Source organism: Stegodyphus dumicola, chromosome 1 (assembly GCF_044657685.1).
Source record: "Stegodyphus dumicola isolate Sdum_Otavi_A_Nest chromosome 1, ASM4465768v1".
In the NCBI taxonomy this organism is placed as follows: Eukaryota; Metazoa; Arthropoda; class Arachnida; order Araneae; family Eresidae; genus Stegodyphus; species Stegodyphus dumicola.
The window spans coordinates 287,313,582-287,338,012 of NC_140768.1; the positions used below are offsets into that span (position 1 = coordinate 287,313,582).

The window sequence follows — 24,431 nt, forward strand, 5'->3', positions numbered from 1 at the left end:
AAGCGTTGGCTACTTTTAACGAAACTGAACAGAAACTGTTTTGAATGACTTTCGAGTCCTGTTCAGATTTGTTAGAGAAACCTTTAGAGTGGAGACCAGCAAACATAGATGAGAGAAGTTAGGATCGGCTTCCTTTCTATTTAAAAGTTTTTAACGTAAACTGACTGTCTCATCGATGAACACGGTTTCGAATCATGGAAAAGATGTAGATGCGGCAAAATGGTCTCGTCTGTTTTCTAATTAATACTGTCATCTGCAAGTAACTGGTTGTTGAATCCTTCACGAAAATGTATTGCTTTAACCACTGATCCAGCTGAAAAAGTTAAAGTACTCATAAGCCTGGAAAGTAATATATAAATCTACGGAAGATTCTGTTCGGTATGGACCATATCTTATAAAATCGGTCAAATTTATCGAAGCTGAAAACATGGAAAACCAATTGTGCCTTTTCTCGTATTCAAAACGTAGATCTGCCGGTTACCAGCTAAGTGTACTAACCTCTTACGCCATGACAGCACGTAGAAGTCTGGTAGCACATTCAGCGCGTATTCGAGAGGTCCAGGCTTCGAATACCGAGGAGGGCACTGCCCATTTTTCATATCTCCAGAATCAAGAAAACCTAATGACTCTGCAGTGGCGCCTGAAATAAGAGATGGTGAACCAGGATGATTCGCCACCACCAGGATTTAAAGACTAGATTCCCAAATCCCCAGTCTCCCTTTTAAAGGGGCATGATATAAGGTATTTTTCCCTCCTTCCAACATGCCTTCGTGATGTAACGGTGGCGCACTCGACGCGTGTTAGAGAGGTTCGTGTCCCGACAATGGCATTGCTCATTTTTCATGTCTTCTGCTTCAAAATAACCTACTGACTCTACAGAGTTAGCGGGATAGATGCATAGACCTAGAAATCTAGGTTGTGACACGTTATCAACCTCCACTTTTAGTTCGGTCTAAATAGTAGAGATTATTAGGCTTGTCGGAGAATGGAAACTGGAAAAACCATGATGTCCTCGCGGAGATTCCAAGTATTGATCATTGTTAACCACATACAAGAGCATATACAGAGAAATGGAATAGTTCCTTGTAATCTGACGATTAAAAGTTGAGTCTAGTCAAAAACAGAAATTATTCATTAATGAAATGCTAGTCAAATTTTTTTTTAATTTCCTCTGAAGTTCTAGACACACAAAATCCAATTTATAAAAAGCGCAATATCGCTCATGAAAATGTAATATAAACGGAAACGACGTATTCAGGCTTTTGAAAAGCAATTAACATAAAAGATATTTTGTTTATAAACTTGCACTTTAGTAAATGCTCCATTTCCTAACAACGGCTAAATTTCAATGGCATCAAAGAAATTTTTTATTTCTTTCGTTAAGAAGAGAAGATTTATGATATATAAGATGGGCTTAGTTTGTTTTGGTTTATTTGATTGCAACAAAGCACACAAAGGCTTTTTTGCAATACAGTGCAAATGGTGCAGTATCTCATTTTATAACTGTTTTGTTTGATTATGGCAAACATGCAAGGATTATCTGTCTAAGAAGAAGGATGATATCCTGGAGAATTTGCTAAGGGAAACTGACTGATGTCCACCTTATACACGGAGAAAACACGAAAACTAAGTATTCAGCCAGTGGATTGGTATCCAGGTAGAACTATCAGTATTCAGCGATTTTACCGCTCGGCCGCTGATAAGCCTTATTTGTTTGGGGAGGAAAATATCTTGTACAAGGAACCCAACAGGATACGTAGTTTGTATACCACGTAGATAAAATGGTCACGTAGATGAAATGGCCCTATTTAATTCGTCTATACTAGCGGTCGCCAACCGGTGGTCCACGAAAACATTTTGATGGTCCGCAGAAAAATTGGGACATTTTTTATATTTTTATGAAGATTCAGTTTAAAAAAATGACGAGTCACAAAACCTATTATGGAATATGGCTCATACTTTTTTTTTAATTTTAGCTACTACTTTTAGCAAAGTTCCTTCTGAATTTAGCGACATTTTAACTACTTTTGCATGTGTATCTAGCGACATTTGAAAGTGAGAGTTGGCATCCATGGATATGCTGCTGTTATCAATAATAGCGCGAACTGGAATTCTCTTTCCTTTTGAATACAAACATATACTATTGTAGTCGTTAATAACACAGTTTTTCTCCGTGTCAATAGGCAACTTGATGAATTTTTATGAGAGCCATCTGCATTCATGTTTTTAATTGCATCACTGAAAGTTTCCGTTTTTGTTTTGTCTAACTGTTGATCGATGGCGTCACTGCTGAGTAAGTGATGATTATTATGTTTACAGTAATAAAAAATTAACGGCATAACACTTTCAGTTTATTGATATTGCTTTGCGTTTGTCGGTTTGTTCTTGCTTTTCGCGAAGTTCCTTTTCAGTGATATGAAAATGTGAAGCTTTCTGTACAAGAAGGTAAGATTTTTGTACTTTTCATATAATTTTTCAATGTGAACGAAATATGTGTATCAGTGAGATGTTAATAGTGTTTTAATTGTTACTCATAATCAGGCGCGTAGCCGGAATTTCCATAAAGGCATGCTGCTGAACACCAAATGTTTCGAAAATTATATTATCAAATGAAAATTAGAATTACATGTATTAGAAAATTGAATATTGTTTTTGCATACTAATATGTTGTTTTTAAGGTCTGATTTAAGGGGGTTTTTTTAATTCATCTTAGTGGTTCGCCAAATATAAAATTATATATGTAGTGGTCCGCAAAGTTCTAAGGGTTGACGACTGTTGGTCTATACCACACCTTACTTGAAATGGATAGAAACGACGAATATACGAATTCAAGTTTACAACCATACTGTGATCGTACAGTGTCAAACTAAAAAATCTAAAAAAAATCCATGTACAACCAATTTATCATTTTTACTTTGAGAAAGGCATGTTTTTCTTTGGATGGCATCTATGCTGTTTTGCAACGCGATTACTCGTGGAACTGTGTTCTCAAAGGTATTAGGACCAAATTCTCGAGCAACATGCATGCTACTTATTATTTTCTAGTTCATTTAATAATTATTATTTTATTGAACTATCATGACCGATTTTACACAGAGACTCTAATCACTCGTTTATGAAGATGAAGATACTGAAAGGATGAATTGGGTAGCTCAGTCCTGTCGAGCAGTTATGGGTTTACAAAAGAGACAAAAGATATTTTCAGAGGTTTTTAAAAGAATAATAGAATAATATTTGGACATACGTAGTGTTTATTTTCCGTTGAGTATAATCAAATGAAAAAAATTTATTTATTGTTCAATCAAGGTGTCCTTCCTTTTTTTTTAAATTGCAATTTCATTTAAAATTTTGCTTATTTTTATGATCATTAAATAATCAGAAGCCACTTTTAAACTTTGTAATACTCTGTCAAATACCCGAAACCATATTTAAAAATAAAATTCAAAATACTGTTAAGTGATATGGAGCATTTTGTAACATTATTTTCCACAGTTCCCAGTTTTTCAAATCAAATCTGAATGCAAACAATATTATGCTCATCAAACATTATCCTTGTAATTTTTCATTTGCTGTTAAAAGAAAAATAGTATACTCATAAAGCAGCTATTGTTTTTTCATCTTAACTCCATTTCGTGTTACAGCAACTGCGATTCTTTTGTTCTAGTCATTTAGCCTACTTCTATCACATTATGGAGAAAATGTACCGTAAGCCCTGAATAAAGAATAAACATCGTATGAAATGTATCAACTTTCCTTGATGGGTGGGGATAGAAGATGTTTAAAAGAGTTCCCGCCTCGTAAATAGTTTGCTCCGAAAAATGATAAGATAAAATAAGTACACAAATTCTGGTCAATAGTAATGGCGAAGTGTTGAATAGTGTTTATATGTAGTTCAAAGATGTCAAGAAAAGGATCTGAAGAGTTTTATTTTCATAGGTCACGTAGTATTTGGAGGAAATGTGCAATTTCAGAATTACAAAATGCTTTGAAGGTAACATTAATTAATTAAATGTAATCTGTTAAATTTATCCTTTTTTCATACCATCGTAAAAAATTAATTTGGAAGTTTTCAAAGTATTAGTGAACCCAAAATAGTTCCAATGTAAAGTAATTTTGAAATTTATATGAAATTAAGTTGATTACTCAAATTCTGAAGTAAATTTATTGTAATTTTTAAACGTCGATGGATGAAATAAATGAAAGCCAATCAGCTTGAAGTTTAAAATTTTAAAATTGAATTTTAGATTGACATTAATTTTAGTTACATCACTAACGCATTTCGAAATAATCAGTCCCAGATCTTTTTTCTTAGGCAAATAAAATTATTACGAATGTTATTAGGCTTCACATCTTACAGTAAATGGTCTTGAAGCAGGCCTTATCAAAATTCAATGAAAATTGTTTTTAAATATTCTTCAAATCGTAAACTGAATTTTGCTATGAGAAGCAAGCCCATTAGAAAAAAAAATTGCTTTAGGACTTTATGTATTTTATATCACGAAATTTATAAAACACATTAAAAAATCTACGAAGAACTACTTTTATAAAACATTTTTAAATAACTGTAATATTAATTTTTTTCGACAGGAAAGTTGTTAAATTTTAACGGCTACCATTTCATGCATATATTATTATCCTACATCTCATTTTATATCAGAGAGAGAATGAAAGGAATATTTATATATTTTTTTTTTTTTTTTTTACTTTTTACATGCTCCGCCTTTTGGCATTATACGGAAAGAGAGGGATGCCTCGTGGAGGTCTTGTTAAGTGAACTCGTTCGTATCCACGTCACACATGGGGAGAACAACAAAAACGCCCATGCATCCAGGCCGTTCGCTGGGATTTGAAACCCGGACCAAACTACCAGTGTTCATCGGCCTTTACTGCTAGACCGCTGGTTGGCATATTTACAATATTAAAAGAGATTTCTAACCAAACTATCAAAAGAAGCTAACTGATGCATTTAATGTAATCGTTGTGTAATCCGTAATAATAAAACTTATTCGAAATAACACTTGCCTAGCATATTTCATAAGCAGCATTTTAATAGCATTTTGGTAATGCTTGCATTAATATCAAATACAGAATTGGGAGATAAATCAGGTTTATATTGCTGTTATTTTTTTTTAAAGTTATCAACTTTGAGAGACTCGTGCTGATTTCTTTGACATTTTTAGATTTTGGAGAAAACTCTTTCTAGCTCACATAAGACTATGTTTATTTTATTCACTTTAAATTTGATTTAGAAATCCGATTTCGTAATCAGTCAAAATTAGGGGACTAAGAACAATGAAGAATAAAATCCATCATCAATTAGCAGCCATACGTTAGCTAACAAATACAAAAATTTTTGAAAAATCTCCAAAATTCGTCACATTATGTAAGAAATTCAAACCAAAAGCTTCATTTTCCTATTTATTTGTATAGCAATTTAAAGATTTTTTTTTCGCTAAGAAATCGAATATCCCTCTGCCAGATGAATTTGTGCATGAAAAAAATATGCTAATTTCTAGAGTCGCAAATGTTTTTTCACCTGAGACTAGAGGGTAAATTCGCGCCTGTAGTTGTTTATATCCAGAAATATAATGCACAATATCTGTATAGTTCTAAATTGAAAAAAGGTTAGGAAATTCGGATTTGATCACTCAAAATAAACAAAAATCACTCAAATTTTAAAAATTACAGATTGCAATGTTGCTGTTATCGTTTTCGAGTCCATATTTCATGAGAGAATGTTTGCCAGCGTCTCAAAAACTTCTACTTTCCAACCACCACGAACCACATGAGAGGACTTTAGCTTCCATTTATTTAGAGTGTCCCATGTCTCAAAGACACTATAAATTTGAAAACATTCATGCCTTCTCCGATTTCGAACCCTAGCCCTTCGGGGACACTACTGTCCCGTCTGGGAAGTAGCTGATTTTAATGCAATTCGTATAAAGAGATATTTAACTTATTTTCAAGACATTACTGAATTTCAATATTTCATTTACTGGAGTAAGATCTTCAGTATTCTTTTTGAAATATTTTAATGTATAGTTAATATTTGGTATCCATGTTTGACAGTTTTTCGTGTCCAGGGTCCTATATAACAATTTAAGTCAATCGAAATGTATTTCACCTCTGCAAGAATGACTGGCAACGTTAAAAATGTTCTTACAAATATGTATACGAAATTTTCAAATTCATGTGATGGAACTAAAAACTATCTTCGTGAATTATCTTTAAAATATAAACTGCTTTAATGCCCGTAATTATGAACTCTTTCAAAACTATGAAGTTCTGATGAAATTTATGCAGCATTTAATGTATCGATCATGTAATTAAGTTACAAGCTGCTTCTTTAGTCGTCTAAATCCAATAGTATTATTTATAGTATTATTAACTCAATAGTTTAGAACTGAAAATACATATCGGATTTAGTATTTCACCACAATAGCTTATCTAATAAAATTAAAAAAGAAAATTATTGTGGAAAAAATTTAGAAATCGAAAAAAATATTCAGAACCAGCAATCTTTTTAATAACTATTTGCTACGTAATTATACCCGGGCTGTCGAAGTTAAAAAAAATAGATAAATACAAATATAATAAATAAAAATATATTTAACAGTGCTACATAAATACTTTAAAAACATTAAGCTATAATATTAAATTCAACAAAAAAGGGAAAATGTCACTTCTTGAAACAACATTCAGTTTCCTCACTGGGCCTAATCGGAAGAATTATGGTAAATCCTTCCTACTGGTGGCAAGTAGATAAGACCATCGAACACTACTGGTAGATCGACATAGTAAAAATCTCCATGAATGGGCCGGCTGCATAGGCTTTTCGTGACGTTACTCATGCGTAACGTAAATGCAAGGCTGGCGTTAGAGCCGGTACAACCGTTGCCGCCGCACCTGGCAGCAGAATTTAGGGGCGGCAAAACTTTTAGAATTTACAGAAACATCGAGCATCAAATTTTAGAAAAAGAATTTTCTTTTTTTTTTTTTTAATTTAGGGGAGGCAATGGGCAGCAAAATTTAGGAAAGACAAAATTTTTAGAATTTAGGGAATCATCGAGCAGAAGATTTGAGGTTCCAAAGATATTACACTGAACGGCAATTTGCCTAGCGCCGGTTCTGCGTAAAAGCGAGTCAGTTAATCTTATAAAGTTCTCCTCGGAGATATTCATCCGCTTAAATAGATGCCTTAAATAGATTGTTTTGTCGTATTCAAATAAACGAAAAACCTCAAAAGATATTTTCGTTTTAGAAGCTATTCTTAGCAGCTGAACATTAATTTCTAGGCTTCTTGTTTTCCTTTCAATATTTATGATTATCTTGTCACCGAGTAAGATTCCTGAATGTAGTCTGCTAAGTTTGTTTCAGGTTCAAATTCCCATTTTCGGGTTAGTTTAAGTGAAGGTTTTTCCTAATGTGAAGCCTGAAAAATCAGTTTTCCTTGAAAATTTCACCACGAAGAGTCTGTCCTGCGTGGTTGATCCCGAAGCAATTTCTGACCAACCGCAGAAGCCAAACAATATTTCTAAATATGGTTTTATTATTAATGTCATTTAATGTTGTCTTACATTACATCTCTTCATCCATTAGCCGTCATCGATTATCTCATGTGGCTTTCAATGTATTAAATTTTGTGAATTTTATATGTAGTCCAAGAATAATTTTTTATTCAAAATATTACCTGCAACATCACACACCTAAGTTCATTTATTTCTCTTTCTACAAGTAAATTTATTTCTAATATTGTAAAGTTTTTTTTATTGTCAGTTCTCTTAGAATTAGTGAGAACGTTTATGTGGATTCTTTCATAACCAATTTCAAAACTTTATTTTAAATTTCTTCGCTGTTAAACATTTTTTAATTGTTTCACATAAATAAAGCATTTTAAAAAAGGAAAAGTCGACGCTTGTTTTGTTTCTTCGCATGTTAATAGTTAAATGCCGACATTTAGTTACATTCAATAAAATCCCAACATATCTTCTTCTGTTGCCATTCCAATGGTGCAAAATTTTTTCTTTATTTACGAATTTTCGATTTATCATCTGGAATTTTAAATCCATAGAATTATATGCTAATATTTAGAGAAAATGAAACTGGATTGCGATCTTCTAAACCACTAGCAAAAATACATGCATAACAGGACAGACTCGAATTATGAGTCTTATTCATTAATAAACATGGGTTTCAAGGTTTAAAGTAAACAATGATAATTTTTTAAAAAGGTATTACTAATTTTTGCTGATCATTTGGCTCCCCTGTTACACGGTCACCTGAGGCAAGTGATTCCATTCTAATTATTATTTCGGCTCCGTTAATTTCTATACAAAATCTATTTTCTTTCAGGACATCGACCATTACAAGATTTAGAAATCAGAGTTGGCAACAGTTCTTCCGTCCAAGGCAATAGGCTTTGTGCGTGGTATCCGAAAACTCTAGGTAAGCGTATTTTATGTCTTACTTGACCCTTTTTTAACAAAACAAATGAGGCCCTTGATTATTGTTTACATACCCTTTATAGGTCTCTAATTCAACTGTATCATTCCGAATCAAGTTCCTGCACATTCTCTTTACTGATAACAAGCAAACTTTCTCTTTAAATGAACCCAATTCAAAGGTCTTTCGTGTTAGGTCTTTCGTGTTAAGTTATATTCAATCATTTCTGCTTAGGATATTGCTATATTGTCCTGTCATAGCATGACCTCGCTTCCTAATTAAACATACTGAACTGTTTGACACGAGAAACGGTATTTCATTTCCTATTGCTAAACTTATATGCATTTCTTAAATACTAAATTAAATGCAGTTTAATTGTAGAGTCCAGTGAATGAACTTCTGTCTGAATACTGGAGTAAGTAGTAAACTACGCAGAAGAAGGGTTAAAGTACCCTTTATTAAATCTTTGAAAAATGTGCAATGCGTCAACTCGACGCCTCTGCTTGGTCGGTAACTGAAAGTCAGATAATTGAAAGTAAAAGTTGAAAAAATAACAAGTGATAAAACTAGCCTACAGGGCTCAGCGAGATCCCGTAACTTAAACCCCCTTTGAAGCTAGTGGCAGCAGATAAATGCAATTAAGCCACTTGAACTAGCAATAAGCAAACGTACCTACGGCAGAGTCGGCAGCTATCCTATCTAGCTAACTCTTCCTATCTCCTACCGAAACTCGGCTTTACTACTTCCTTCAAAGTAGAAAATTTGCATTCATTCACCCTCGCTACCACATTTAACTATTCTGGCACTGACAATTAGGGGAATGAAGGCTTACATGAAAGGCCTAAACTCAAACTTTAAATTGTTAGTTAAAATAAACATAAATCCCTACATAATAAAGAACGAAATGCTGGTATTTTTTAGGGTCTAGAAACTTTACACCGGCGCCATTTCACAGTGGCCGTTTTGCTGTCGAGACGTTTCACCGTCAAGACTTATTTTTCTTTACATCTTTCTTTACAGTCTTATTTTTCTACTGCATTATATCTTGCCGTATTATACTCGGATTAAATTTATTTAATTTAATAATTCTGTTTACCTTTTATATACTTAATAATGGTTGCTTGTAATATATATAGTTATTTACAAGTATGAGATATAAAGACATTACATATAGTTGCAAAATTTTGTCAGTATCAAAGAGAACAGAGGTTAAACTTCTGACGTAACAGAAATTCTATTATCGATTTTAAAATTATGCGGGCACAATATTTACATAATTCGCCAAAATTTCTTGAAATTTTAATCGGTTAATTCAGAGAAATCACTCATACAAGCAGGAAATTCACATTTTTATGAAATCTGAATGGAAAATGGAATTACTTTGGAATCTTGTCAGCACATTACTCTCTTAAAATTAATATGTCATGAGTAACGGTGTATTTGTATAAAAATGTACACAAAATCATTTTAAATATTATTTTATATAAAATGTTTATCAAAATAAATGAAATTAAAAAATTAAATTCATACTATTAAACTAAGGATGTTAAGGCTTATCATTATTTCATAACCTGAAATTCATGAATTTAGCTATTGTGATTTTAATAAATTTGGTTTCCATTTTTTGGCTGGTTAAGTTATTAAAATGAAGCATAAGACGGCTTTTTAACAAAGGCAGAAGTGTCTTCGTAGAGAATTTTCTGTAGGATTACAGCTCATAAATACCGGCATATTGCACAAACTTCCACGAAATTTTCCTTACACCAAATTTAAACCTGTGTTTAGCTATAAAGGTTCAGCGGTTTTATCCGCTCAGTCACGGTTGAGCTTCCTTTTTATTCTTTATTAAAAGGAACATGCTGATATATGTGTATGATAGGTTCCTTGCTTCCCATTGTAGCATAATCACATCAAATGCGAGTGTGTTATATCTAATAGATTCTTCTTCTTTGTTTTCAGATGATGGAGTAACCAAAGATTTTGACTGCGCTTATCCAATTGTAGGACGCTACGTTTATGTTCAAATGGTAGGAATCCAAGGATCTCTCACTTTGTGTGAAGTCATGGTCTTCACAACACAAGGCAAGATGACAGTTTCTGATCCCCCTTTTTTTTACGTTATGATAATGATGTGAAACATCTGAAAAATTCTTATTAATTCAACTCATTTCCGTATTCGTATAGTAAACTGACACCCCATTAGTCTTTTTCATATTTAAATTTTCTCCAACAGTTTCAGAAGCTGCATTTTAATCTTTATTCATAATTATTACTTAATATTACAATTATTATCACTTAATATTGCAATTATTTGCACAAATCAGAATGAAGAAACTGCCTCGAATTTCCTCGTTACAGAAAAACACACACTGAACAATTCTGCAACGCAAAGAGGTGTGATCCAACATGCCATCTGGCCACTTTCAAATTAAACATATTGTTTATATCACTTAAAACAGGCATCTTGTTTTTAAAGTGTGTCATTCTATTCCGTTCTTTGTTTACCGAAATAGCAATTCTTAGAGGTATATTTCTTACGGTGAGCAAACCTTTCCTATAATAGAAATGAGCTGATGATGAAAGTGTGTTTTCTGCTGAATTTGTCAAGTTATTTCATATATCTTTCTACCAAAAACTATTAGGTGAGTATTGCCTGTAATGAAAATGTGTCCTCTGCTGATGGAAAGAAAACTGATTAATTTTGATAAATACCGTTCTTGAAAACACGCGATCAGAGATGCATAAATGAGATCTTGCAAGTCGCAATCTCGAGCGGCCCACAAATTCTTAATTAATCTAAAAAAAAGACATATTTTGTATTTCACGGTGTAGAACCCTCAAGAGTTCAGATGAGGTGGTTGCCCAGCTAGTTCATAAATCGGCTGTTATGTATGATTAACTTTTATCACCATACTGCTCAATTTTTCGAATAACATTTTAACGAATAGAAAGAGGTCATGATTAGAAGAGCCTGTGAGCAAGACACCGACTATTAATGAACAATAGGTTAATATTTGGGCAAAATATGGTCACAATTAATGTTATCAATAATGAGAAAATCGTGCTCGAGGAATAAGTTTGAATATTTATTCATTTACATAGTATCAACTTGAACAAATGATTAGTAAACACAAGCCAATAAAATAAATGTTTTTCTACGATTTAAAACAAAAGGACGAAATCAGGTTTTGGAAATTAGTTTGTCAAGAAATGAGTATATTTATTATTATTTAAGTGTTTAATTTATTTATGCAGAATTTACCTTATAAATATTTGCACACTAGTGATTATTACAAATGTTATTGATAAAGAGTACAAGCAAATTACAAATCTAATCACAATATGAAAAACAAATCATCTCATTGTAAACTTTTAGCGATTTCGGACCTTTTCCACTCTGCGTTGTTGTTGTAGGTTTTATTGTTTTGATAAAATTTGTAAATTATGTCCGAACAAAAATATTTAATTTCTTTCAATTAAATCTTACTTAATCATTTCTTCAAAAAAAAGTTTGTTATATGGTCTTATTATGACTTTCTAATCCTAAAAAAAATATTGCTCTGATTCGTCAGACATTAAGACAAGACAGACTTTCCACTAATTTTGTTTCGACTCAAGTGCAACAATGGTAATCTTAAAGATATTTTTTTTTCTTTTTTAATTTTCTTTTTTAATTTTAATTTTTAATAATCTTTTTTAAATTTTTTAAAATTTGTTTAATTAATTTAATTAAATACTTTTCTTTACCCCAGCCTGACTAATTAACTTGGCAACAGAATCAATCCAGTTTCTTGGATTGCTGATAAAAAGGAAGTTAATATATATCAATTTAATTATCTGTCAAGAGACATAATTTCAGTACTTCACACACACACTATTTAATACATTTAACTTTTAATGAATTAATTTCAAAACTATGTTTTCATTTTTCATTAATTTTAATTCGTTTCGATCTTCAAAACACTTTTCTTTCAAATTATTACAACTTAGAACAATTTTGAAAATCTAAATACAGAGCATCACGTTATTTAAAACTCTAGCTACATGGTGCACGGTTGTCTCATGTATCGTCCTACAAACGTTTGAATAAATATCCATATATATATATATATGTAAGATATAATAAAATATGATAGCTGTTTCAAAAAAATAATTGACGACCTCAAAATTAACATTCTAAATTTGGTAATCTGCTCCTAAATTCATCTCTTCTCACAGGTTCCAGACTTTTCTATCTTATGTAATGTTTTAATGCAGATGCCTCTTGTCCAATCAAATTAATTCTAAACCAAAACTGTGAACTGAAACTTTCACACCCCCAGCCTTCTTCCTATGAAAGTACTATAACCTTCCCCTTTTTGGCGTTAGCTCTCCTTCTGGTAAGACGCTTTTCATCCATGGTGCTGCCGCTTACTTGCTTAAGATGATGTCGTACTTCAAAATGGGAGTTATTCTATTCAAATATTATTAAGAAATATCTTGTCTGAAAAAAGATTATTTGATATGCATTGAAAAAATAAAGATTGTGATTTTTCAAGATATGTTGTGCTAACACCTTCAAGCCACTACGATCTTCTCGGTCATCTACGCAGTATCGTAAGCTGTTGGGAGGTCCACTGTTTTCATCTACGCATTTGAAATCATTACATATGTATATATATACATATATATATATATATATAGTTTGATGCTTACCGGCTACATCAAATAACTTTTTCTTGGCGATATTTTTTTGCAGTCTTCAGCAACATTTTCTTAGCCCTTATCTATTTCTTACTTATTTTGTCTTAAAATAGACATTCGTAGCGATAATCAATTACATTTTTGCTCTCATCTTTCTCTACATCAATTTTGTTCGTTATTTTGCTTCACTTTAGCAGCTAAGCATTTAATTAATAGTGAGACGCCAAACAGTTTATAAGATTCTTTTCCAGGCGGGACAGAGATAAACAGATAAAGTTACCAAAATGTCTTTAGTGATACTTTGCAGTCATAAAAATTCTGGGCACCAAAAAATTATCACCAAGAAAATGTGCGCTGCAATAACCGATAAATACCAAAATCTGATAACTGGAATCAAAATATTCTATCTTAAAATTAATTTTATGTTCTTTAGAAATATCCTCCGGTAGATGTGGCAACCAATTAGAACCTCTGGAACTGACTACTTTTAGCAGGACGTGTTACGAATTCCAAGTACAAAAAGGTGGATCATTCGATACTGCAGAAGATTACTGCCGGGCTCGTGGGGGCCTTCTTCTTCATGGGGTCCGGGACCTCACTCACCACTTCATTGCTTCGGAACTGGAAAGGCGAAAAGAGTCTCTCAAATCGAAATTGGTCTGGCTTGGCGCACAGAGAGATCAGGGGCTGCGGGCCAGAACCTGGCACTGGGTAGACGGTAAGTGGCAACGTTTAATTTCGACTACTGTAAAATCTAGACTTGAATAAGATAAAAGAGGAAGATGCTATAAAAAAATAGTGGAATTGATCATTAATGTAATATTCTAAACTCGATAAACGAGACATGTGTAACGGGGATATGAACAAGTTTCCCTAAGGAAGGCCTCCATAAATCAGCATATATCAGCACTGTTGCCACTCGGAAAAGTGATTGAAGTAATTCTGTCCAGTTTTTAAATTTAATGTTGCTCTTGGATACTGGACGTTTGTCGAGAGAAGGCAACGAGAAGTTGGTTAATTTATTTATTAGGATAATTAATATTTGTATTAAGGGATATTGCTTATTTCATTGTAATTTTTTTATATATAATGCATTTTTATTTTTTTTTTATTTTTATTTATTTATCTATTTTTTTTTTTTTTTTTGTAAAGTTGTTCTGCAGAGTAAATTCGGTGCAGTTTTTAAATTTAATGTTTGGTGTTCCCTTTAGGCATTTTTCCTGTACATTTAAAAGCCAGACGAAGACTGGCAGAGTAGAGGCTAGTATTGGAATAAAACAAAATAAGAAAACTAAAAAGACGATATTTGAAAATAAACAAATATAAAAAATAAAATGGAGTTAGAAATGATTTATGTATTTTTAAAGAAGCATCTCTGTCAAGATAGAAAATACAAGTACTTTTAGCCATTTTTATTTGCTTGCTCCAATGATTTTGGCAGTAAAGAAAATGATTGTGTCCGTGCCTATAAAAAGCGTTGTTGAAAACTAACCGGAAAATTTAGAACTAAATTAAGGCCTTCACTGTGATTTTTTTCCCTCTCGTCCTTCCTTTCGTTTACGCTTTTGAAAGTAGTTTTACTTTATTTTATTTATTATCTATTTTTAGATTATTAATTTACTTGTTCAACATTACAGTATTACAACGTATAGCTTTAATATTATCCATTATATGCAAGCTGTAAAATAAGCATATATAATCTTTGATCCCTTATAGTAAAATAGGTCATCTATGAGAGCTTCCAAATGAAATATAGTAAAATATGCAACTTTTGTTTCAGCTAACGCATTATTTTTACGTTAATTTTTTCGTGTGATTCCTATTTCTTCTGTCAACCGTCATCAAAATGCAAATTAAGGTAAGTTTAATAGCGAGCAAATTTGTTCTTGAAAAGAGTCATGGCAACTTACGTGGGATCTGGCAAATCAAACATAGTTAAATCGCATTATCAAGACGATTAAAAAAGAAATTAAGAAATTCCGTGAGAAGTGGGAAGAAAAAATTGCAGATATAGAGCTAAATGATGAATCCTTCTAAAAATTATGTGTAGCGTGTATACAAGCCAGTTTCCCTTTGAAAGTTTTCCGCAAAGGCATCCCTCCTCTTAGGCAGATAACCCTCAAGGCTTTGCCATATCTGAATAAACCAAACCAAACCAAACCTTCTGAAAATTTCTCAAATCTTTTAAGAAGAAGCGTAAGTATAATCAGCCTATTACTGGTGTGAACTCAGAATACTCAAATGTTGACAAAGTGAGAATTTTCTGTGAACACACAGAACATCAGTTCACTCCCAATGTGGCACTGGCGGACCCAGAGTTCATCATGCAAGTTGAAAATTTTGTTGTTTTTTAAATCTGTGACCCATTAAGCCCTATACCTATTCCATCAAGCCCTATACCTGACTGCGCTACTTTTGGTGAAATTCAAAATATCATACATAAGTTCAACATTAAAAAACATCGGGCCTTGATAGAATTCCCAACAATATGTTATGCAATTTACTTTACAACACTATCGTCAGTTTCACTAGAATTATCAATGCCTGCCTGATTCTAAGTTATTTTCTCAATTCTTGGAAAAGTGCCAAGATCTTTGCTCTTGCTAAACCTGAAAAAGAGAGCACCAAAGTGAGGAATTTTCGCCCTATAAGTTTGCTTTCCAATCTCAGCAAAATTTACGAACGAATTAGCATAAAAATTATGAAACTATAGCTACTTCCATCCGATCAATACGGATTAAAGAAGCAACTGTGTACTTCAAAGCAACTAGTCAGGATAGTTAAATTTATCGCGGCAGTTCTGAACCATAAGAAATGCACACACTCTTTATGTTAGACATGGCGAAAGAATTCGGTTGCGTCTGACATAAGGGGTTGACCTACAAACTGATCATGATAAACTTTACTCGGGAAATTATTCTTCTCCTCAATTCCTTCCTGACTGACCTAACATTTAGTGTCAGTCAAGGAAATGTCTAATTCAACCTTCAAAAACATCACTGCAAGAGCGCCTCAAGATTCCTGTCTCGATTCAAGATGCCATAACGGTAAAAATTCCTTTATTTAGGGCAAATCAATGGCCGAGAGGACGAGGCCACTGAGCACTGATAATTCTATCTGGATTCGAATCCCAGCGAAAGGGCTAGCTGCGTAGGTGTTTTCGTGGATTTCTGTGTGTAATGTGAATTCCAAGAACGCTTTCTCTCCTTATGCCAACAGATCATCCTAATGTGTTTTTCCATAATCAAATAATCCAATCTAATTTTCTCCTTCTTTCAGATACTCCTGTGCAACAATTTCTGTGGGCCGAGGATCAGCCAAACAACTACAATGGTCAGCAAAATTGTATCGTTCTCGATGGCGGAAGGCGGTGGCTTTGGAATGATGTGACATGCGATCTTGATTACCTGCCTTGGGTCTGCCAATATAGTAAGAAAAACATTGGAAATTGGTTTTTTGTATATTTCCTTTGTGCTGATAAAATGTCCAAATGAGTAAGACTTTAATGAGTTTTTGATGACCAAACTCAACGATTTGAAAGCGAGACTGTGTGGAATTAAAACATTTTTATTTCCAGCGCGAGACTGTCTGTCGAAAATTGTGAAGATATGCTGTTTTTAAATATCTTGTGATTTGTCTGTTGAATTGAATTTTATGTAGCATAAGTGCGAAGAACGTGATATTTAATTAATAAAGTTAACCCAAAACACGTTACTAATAATAATAACGTTTTGCAAGCCACCTTGCTAAGAAAACTGAACATTGATATGATAAATTAAGAAAAGACCGAAAAAATAGAAAAAAATATGTTTATGCCAACACTTTACACTGCAGTGGTAATTATAAACATATGCTACAATCTGCTTTTAAAACTTCTGTGACTGTACTGTTGAATTGAGTATGGCATAAAAGCGAAGAAAACTATGCCTAACTATAAAGCTAAAAAGACAAAAATAAATATCCTAGTTGTATTGAGTACAGCAGCAGGCTGATAGACTGTAAGTTCAGCGAGAGCGAAAAAAATCTCAATCAACCTTTTTGGGCGTCCGTTCAAATTTGAAACCTTTCAGATTTAATCATTATTATTATTATCCTTTATTACTCGTATATGCATAAATATTTAATATATTATTCTTATACGGCAAGCACCTAGCCAGATGCGGCTTTTTAGCTTGCATAAAATTTAAATCTTTGAAGTATAACGTGTGAGACCTAATTATGCAGTTTATAAGCGAACGCCATCCAGTCTCAAGTAAGTCAGGTCTTAAGTTCATACGAAATTTTGATCTCAATTCTAGTACTCGTGCTGAGTAGTGTTGCCATCTGTGGATAATAATTTATCGTCACGGTCTGAAACTGTGTGCACCATAACTGATATAAGCGCTTCTTCTTCTCTAGCACAAACACCCACAATGCAATTCTCAAATTTGTATTAACACTGTCCCAAAAACATCACATTTATATCACAATAACTTAACCAAGATAATAATGTTTAATGTTTTTCCATTCAATTCTATTTGTTTATTTGTGTACATATACTTATATTTATATTTCACCATCAACTGTAATGTATGGTATTGTATTGTAATGTCATTGTCATTAGCATCTGTATCTCCCGGCCATGCTCTGTACCACAATTTCTGTGTGCCCTAATGATAACTTTTCAATTAACACAGATGCGGGGCGTAAGTGCGCCCTGTGGAGGTGTTCTTCTCAAGACGGTTAGTGTCAAGGAGCGACACAAGTTCTTCCAATAACGATGTGTTGGTGCCTCCCACACTTATTCCTGTCCTGTGGATAATAATTGCAACCATTTCAGTTGTAATTACCTTTTAACTCAATTAGAGAAATTAATACTGATCGCTGTTATTAAAACAGAGAAATAAATGTTCTTTATACATCTGTAGCGTAAAGTAAACGTAATATTGAAGCTAGAACTGGATATTACTACTAATTTGGGTTGTAAAATGTCGCATGCTATACACTTGAAGACGTTATGCAATGTAATCCAAATATAATTACAGAAGTTTTTAAATCACCGTGAACCTACGAATTTCACAGAAAGCAGGGAGCTTTCTAATTTGTTTTACTCAGCATTTTTGTATTCCAATAGTATTCCAATTCAGTAATTCGAATCCATTTTCTTTGATGCCATGACAAACAATAATTAATTTTCTCGTAATGATTTTTTTTTTTCTTTGAGTTTTATTTCTTCTCGCCATTTTCACAGGTCCCTCTAACTGCGGCAACCCGGACCGGCAAGAGAATTCTACGGTCCTAGAAAAAGACTTTCGACTGGGTCAGTCGGTCGTCTACCACTGCCCTACGGGGAACAAAGTTGTCGGCAATAGGGTACGAAGATGCGAGAGCAACGGGTTCTGGAGTGGCACCGCGCCCACCTGCCAGTGTGAGTATAAATCAAATTTTTTTGGATAATTGTTACCACCGGTAAATAGGGTTTGTTTTTCCTTCCTTGGGAAATAGGTAATGATAAACTAGCCCAATGAGACACGCCTTTAACTTTTTCTCATAACACATAGGACAGATTGTAACATGGTGAACTTTCCTGCCCCTTTTAGAGATCGATCCCTTGAAAATACATTCAACTCTCCATTTACGAGGTAATACCTGGGACGACGTTCACAGTAAACTCAAAATCGCACAGTGAAAAGATAGTCAAAAGGCACAATTAAGAGAAATAACCCGTGCTATGATAAACAAGAAATACTTATTAACGACTCACCTGTATTTTCAAGCAGTTTAAGCTGGAGAATAAGTTTGTTTGATAAAAATAAATTAAATCACTATCCGAAGCAAAGAGAAACATACTTCTAAATTAAACGTCATTAGAAATGAAGAGATTTATTAAATGACAGTTTGAATAATCTTCTTTGTCTTTTCTTTTTTATATTTTCCGTATGCTGTGATTTTTAACAATAATTTTTCCATTACTCAGCCATTCACAAATTTCATTTTTTAGGCAGGCCCCGGTTAATCTACCGCTGGTTAATCAGGAACTGATTGTATGATTGATCGATAATGATTGATTGATGCAAATTTCATTTTTTAGGCACGGCCTGGTTAATCTGCCGCTGGTTAACCAGGAACTAATTGTATGCCATAGATTGATACTATAGATTAGAACCGATGGTTAGTTAATAATTTTTTTACCAATAACAGGCAACTATATATAACATTGGTAAAAATCTTAAATGTTTATGGGTGCGAATCCCGGAGGAGGCATGGATGTTTGTAAGCGCTTAGTGTCTGTGCGGCAAGGGGACTTTGAAAATATACAACGAGGCGAAAGTCCTCTCGAGGGATTAGTGGTAGGAGAAGAGGGATAAGAAACCTCGGACCACCCCCTGTCTTGTACTTCTTCAAAGCTAAGGTGTAACTGCTAAGTTAGTTAGGCGGAGTTATACCTGTACGACCAGTGGTTGAAATTCTGGTATCCGCCCACTTCTACCTGAACCCGTTACAAACTGGCTATTACGTTTGCCAATTTTGACAACTAAGCGCTTTGGCCTTAACATGTAAGTACAAAATAAAACTAATAAAAATGAGACTAGTGACCACTTACCAACTAAAACATTTATAAGCTAGTAAATATACCTATAAACACGCCAATGCAAATTTCAAATAGAAGAGTTAAATAACGTAAATTTAGGTTTAAATTTAAGAATTATGAAATTAAAAAAAAAAAAAAAAACTCAAAAAATCAGCACATCTTTCCAGAAGATTGTGTGACTCTGAAAATCCTGTATGGAACCGATTTCTTTTGTCAAAATTTGTGATAACGATTATGATCCACGGTTTTCATGCAGCCCTAAATTATTCCTCGAAGAAAAACTTATAACTCTTACTTTTAATCAATTCTGAGCATGAAAATTATTTGATTACCTCTTATTTAATGTAATACAAAACTTTCACATGCATTGCTGTGAACTCTGCTTGAAATAAACCTAAAGCTATCGTTTTTACCATGGCAAAACACAAGATCCGAAATCGCAAAGCTGATGAAATCATTTCTCGGAAGTTTCAGGTGGTAGCCTTACGGTTAAGTTACTCTGACTCCAAGCAACAGAGCGTAACTTATTTGAAGGTCGGCCAACATACTGTTCCGATAGCTGAACATGTTTTTAAAAATTATGATGATGAATTTTTGTACGTCACTCCATCAGGTACAGAGTTCTTTTGATAAGTTCGCATTTCTGATCTAGCTCATGGAGATGACTCATTGTAAAACTCCAGCTTTCCATAATTTCTTGAACTGAGAACCATCATTTTTCTCATTCCGGCTTCAAATTTCCTCGTCTTATTTTCAAACTTCTCTTATCTGATACTTTGTAAACCATCATGTCATGAATTACATACATCATCTCATGAAAAGTATTATTAAACTGTATTTCATAAAAAAAACGCTATTCTCGTTTAACATTATGTCAGAATTCTTGAAAAAACAATGTTAATCAGAATAATATTAAATCTTGTTTGGCTCACCTTAAAGGCATTCGAAAATGAATTTTGAATATTTATTAATTATATTAGATGGCAACTATTTAAGTTAGCAGTTCCATTTTTATGCATTTTACAATGAAAATCCTTTCATAAAAAGTCCTTTTTGGTGCATTTATTTTATTTTAATATATTTACTATCTGATACATGGGGTAATAAAGATTTGTAAAGTTTTTTTATTATTATTTCTAATGGCTAAGCCAAAAAATATAAAGAACTAAAATCTTACAAACAGAAGAACAAACAATAGAACTAAGAACAAAAAGACAGAAGTCATTGCCTAAGGAGCGCTCTCGCCTCACAGTGTCTCCATTCTTATGTAAGACCACGAAGAATAGGCAAATCTGCCTAAGCCCCTGCCTATTTCTTTTCCAGAATTACAAAGTCGGCAAATAGGATCGCTTGAAGTGCTTGTGCGCTGCAGATGGGCAGCAAGACAATCATGGTCTGTAGAGAGACGGAAAGCCGCAACTGCATTGAGTCTTGGGCTATCGGGAATAAGAGGACTTATCATTCTCCAACTTTTTAACGCTCTACGAGTCTGAAGCTCTCGTAAGATTAGACGTAAACAAACGTTTTTAGACGTAAACAGTTTAATCCTCCAACAAGAAATGGCTGTATTAGGATGTTGTAGTAAACTGGCATTATTGCTCCAAAGGCCACAATGGCCAGGCATCCACTGGAGAACATTTTGTTTCCTCTTTAAAAGTGAGAGTTAAGATTTGTAAAGATCTCGGCTAAATCCTATGAACCGAGCTTTGCTGAAATGCCTACCCACGGGAAGTGGTACAAATATTTCGACAAATGAAAACTGTAATCGCCGTTGCCACTTAATAAAACTAAAACTTTACCTTGTAGAGTTCCTCACTTTGTAAATGCTAATTTACAGTTGAACGTGAAGAATTTAAGAACTGATAAGCGAATAATCGCTTGAGTTCGTGCAAAAAGAAACAACTACATGGAAGGGTAAATAACCCTTTATTACTTAGATAAGATTTAACAGAACTCCGTCTTGGAGTGTACAATAAAAGCCGACACTTGGGTTTGAACTTAAGAGGCTAAGAAGTAAACTAAAACTAATCTAAACTAAAGAGATATAGCCGAAGCTATCAGGATTCTAATCGAGTTGGCCCTTTTACGCTAATTGACTGCGAAGCTATCAAGGGCCTAAGTACGGTCGATCGTAATAATAGCTTACGAGAAAGAAGCCTAAAATGGCGGACGCGTGCAGACAGAATACCTGGTAACTCTCTCGCTTAGACCGAAGAACTTCGCGGTTTAAATACCGCTCCTCCTCATTATGTATTCAGCCGTGAATCTAAAACTACGTTTTGGCCGGAAGTAGTAAGTTGAAGGTTAAGAATTTGACAGGAAAGAAGTTTAACTCAAAATTTAACTGTTAATAAAATTAACATAATCCTTACAACCTTTTAATATAACAATTTATATTATATTTACTTTAATATAACAAAAGCAAAGTATTAACTATTACGACCCACATATTTCTACAAGTTTTTTTTTATTACTATTCGAGCACTGAAGAATAAAACGTGAAAGCAAGAGATTTAGACAAAAATTCTGCAGATTACGTACGTAGCACAAAATATTCTAATTATCTTTCTATTATTATAATTAATGCACGATAATACAATCACAAGCAAAATTTATTGCCATGAAAGAGTATCAAGACATTCTTAAGAACTATACATTACCTTACCAAATGCCTTATTTGTCATATTTGCTATGTGGTATTAATGAAAGATAATTTATTATAGTAAATTCAATAGCTCCTATTCTGACGTGATTTTCTTGGTAGCGTTAAAATAACACCTTTTTCAGCTGTTAAAGCCACTAAATTTCAAGCACTTAAATCATTATGAAAATATGCTCTTGGAACAAGATATCCGAGCTTAAAATATTTTCCATTTGCATGAAACGAATGCATTTTACTTATGCAAAAACTTTTAAGTGACAGAGGTCACAAATTATCTCAATTATATCTATTTGATTGAATACATTATTCTATTACAGATGTCCAGTGTGGAGACCTAAAGGACATTAACTTCGGAAGGGTGATCTATCCAGAAAAAAGAACAACTTACAATGCTACAGCTGCGTATATTTGCGAAGAAAATTATACACTGGTGGGAGATGGAGTGCGTAGATGCACAGAGGATGGAACTTGGAACGGAACAGAACCTAGATGCGAATGTGAGTTCTAATATTTATTTAGGTTAATCTCATGTTCTATTTAGATTTCATCAGGTTTCCTTAAACAGCATCTGTGTATAGTTTTTAAATTTGTGCAGATATGATACAAAACGTTGCATAAATCTCTGTCAATGTTTGGTACCATTCAGTATTGTCAATAGTAGAATCGGAAGATATAAAAAGGTGCTAGGTAACAAAAGACAAATTTTATAAGAGTAACTAAAAAAAGTTCCCATTCCTCATAAGAATGTCCAAAGTCAACAACAGAAAATTATGAGATAGATGTAACCTGTAAATGTTTCGATGAGAACCCTTTTTCTAATTTTTGTTCAATATTTTAAATTTTATAATACTTAGTTTATTGGCAACTTGAATTTAGTATATTTCATGAGGAGGTCGATGCTTATCTTAATGTATTTATTTTGTAAAACTTCTCGAAACTCCGGTAAGTTTTTAAACATCTTACAGTTTACGTTTATGACTTCTGCATGTGATGTTTGGTATTTACGTTTTCCCCCCTCTTTCTTGTGTGCGTAGCATTAGACTATCCTTTATGGCATACTCCGAGTAATATTCTCACTGATGATCCGGTGAAATAAGGGATATGCTACCCAATTCCATATATCTAGCCATTGAAAGGAAGAAATTTTCGTGACTTTTCTCCTTAAGAAATTCTGGATTTACCACAAAATTATTGATATTCTAATTTTCTAGAATCTTCAGTAGATTATGCTAGGAACGTTGTAATGCTTACGTTCCCCTTCAGCCTTTTCCTAATTCAACTCTAAGAATTTTATTTCCGACTCACTCCGAACCAGTGTGAATAAAGTTTGAAATTGTGCGATAGTAAAATACCAGAATTTTGTGATTATAGAAGCCGCCAGTTCTGAGATCATGTGAACCAACTTTTTCATAGTGCGATGAATTTATATACTCAATCACAAATTATTCATGATATGAGAATAAAGATAAAACCTTTATTGAGAGTAAAAAAAAAAAAAAAAAAAAATCAAAATTTTAACAGATGCACTTACACTCGCAAAACAGCTCCACAACCACTTCCCTCCCGCTTTCCAAAAATGGCTTCTCAAAGGTTCCCGACTACAATAATTCAAAAGATTCACTACTTCCCTTTACATATTAGATCGCATACCAAACTCCTTCTGAGTAAGAAAACAGACACGAACACTTCACCATCCTCCCAATCGAAAAAAAGTAAGTTAATTAATTCATATTCTTGCCTTTTATGTATATTATGTACATTTAAAATATTACATTTTCTTGTACGTTATTTTATATAAATATCTTTCATTTTTTTCACCTTTTATATTTCATTAATTTGCAAAAATTACATTGTTTATTATGTTTATAACGATTACTTTGAATTATATTTCATAAATATGGCAAAGATTACATTCTGTTTATTATGTTTATAAAGATAGCTTTGAATTAATATGTATGAAAGCTAGGGTGTCGGGGAACACTTTACTCAAGTAAAAGATAAAAATATTTTTACTACTACTTTATTTAGCAAAGAATTTTTTTACTACTACTCAGTTTGGCAATAATATCTCAA

At 33.1% G+C, this 24,431-nt stretch overlaps 1 protein-coding gene across 1 annotated transcript in view; it reads left to right on the plus strand.

Moving 5' to 3' along the window:
- The window catches only part of fw (CUB and Sushi multiple domains furrowed), a 180,939-nt gene that overhangs the window by 126,051 nt on the left and 30,457 nt on the right, over positions 1 to 24,431 (plus strand). The window contains exons 5-10 of the mRNA XM_085808259.1: positions 8,353 to 8,445; positions 10,402 to 10,524; positions 13,559 to 13,843; positions 16,405 to 16,554; positions 18,356 to 18,532; positions 22,676 to 22,855. Coding sequence (XP_085664385.1) covers positions 8,353 to 8,445; positions 10,402 to 10,524; positions 13,559 to 13,843; positions 16,405 to 16,554; positions 18,356 to 18,532; positions 22,676 to 22,855 — 1,008 coding nt within the window. The remainder of the gene's footprint in view (positions 1 to 8,352; positions 8,446 to 10,401; positions 10,525 to 13,558; positions 13,844 to 16,404; positions 16,555 to 18,355; positions 18,533 to 22,675; positions 22,856 to 24,431) is intronic.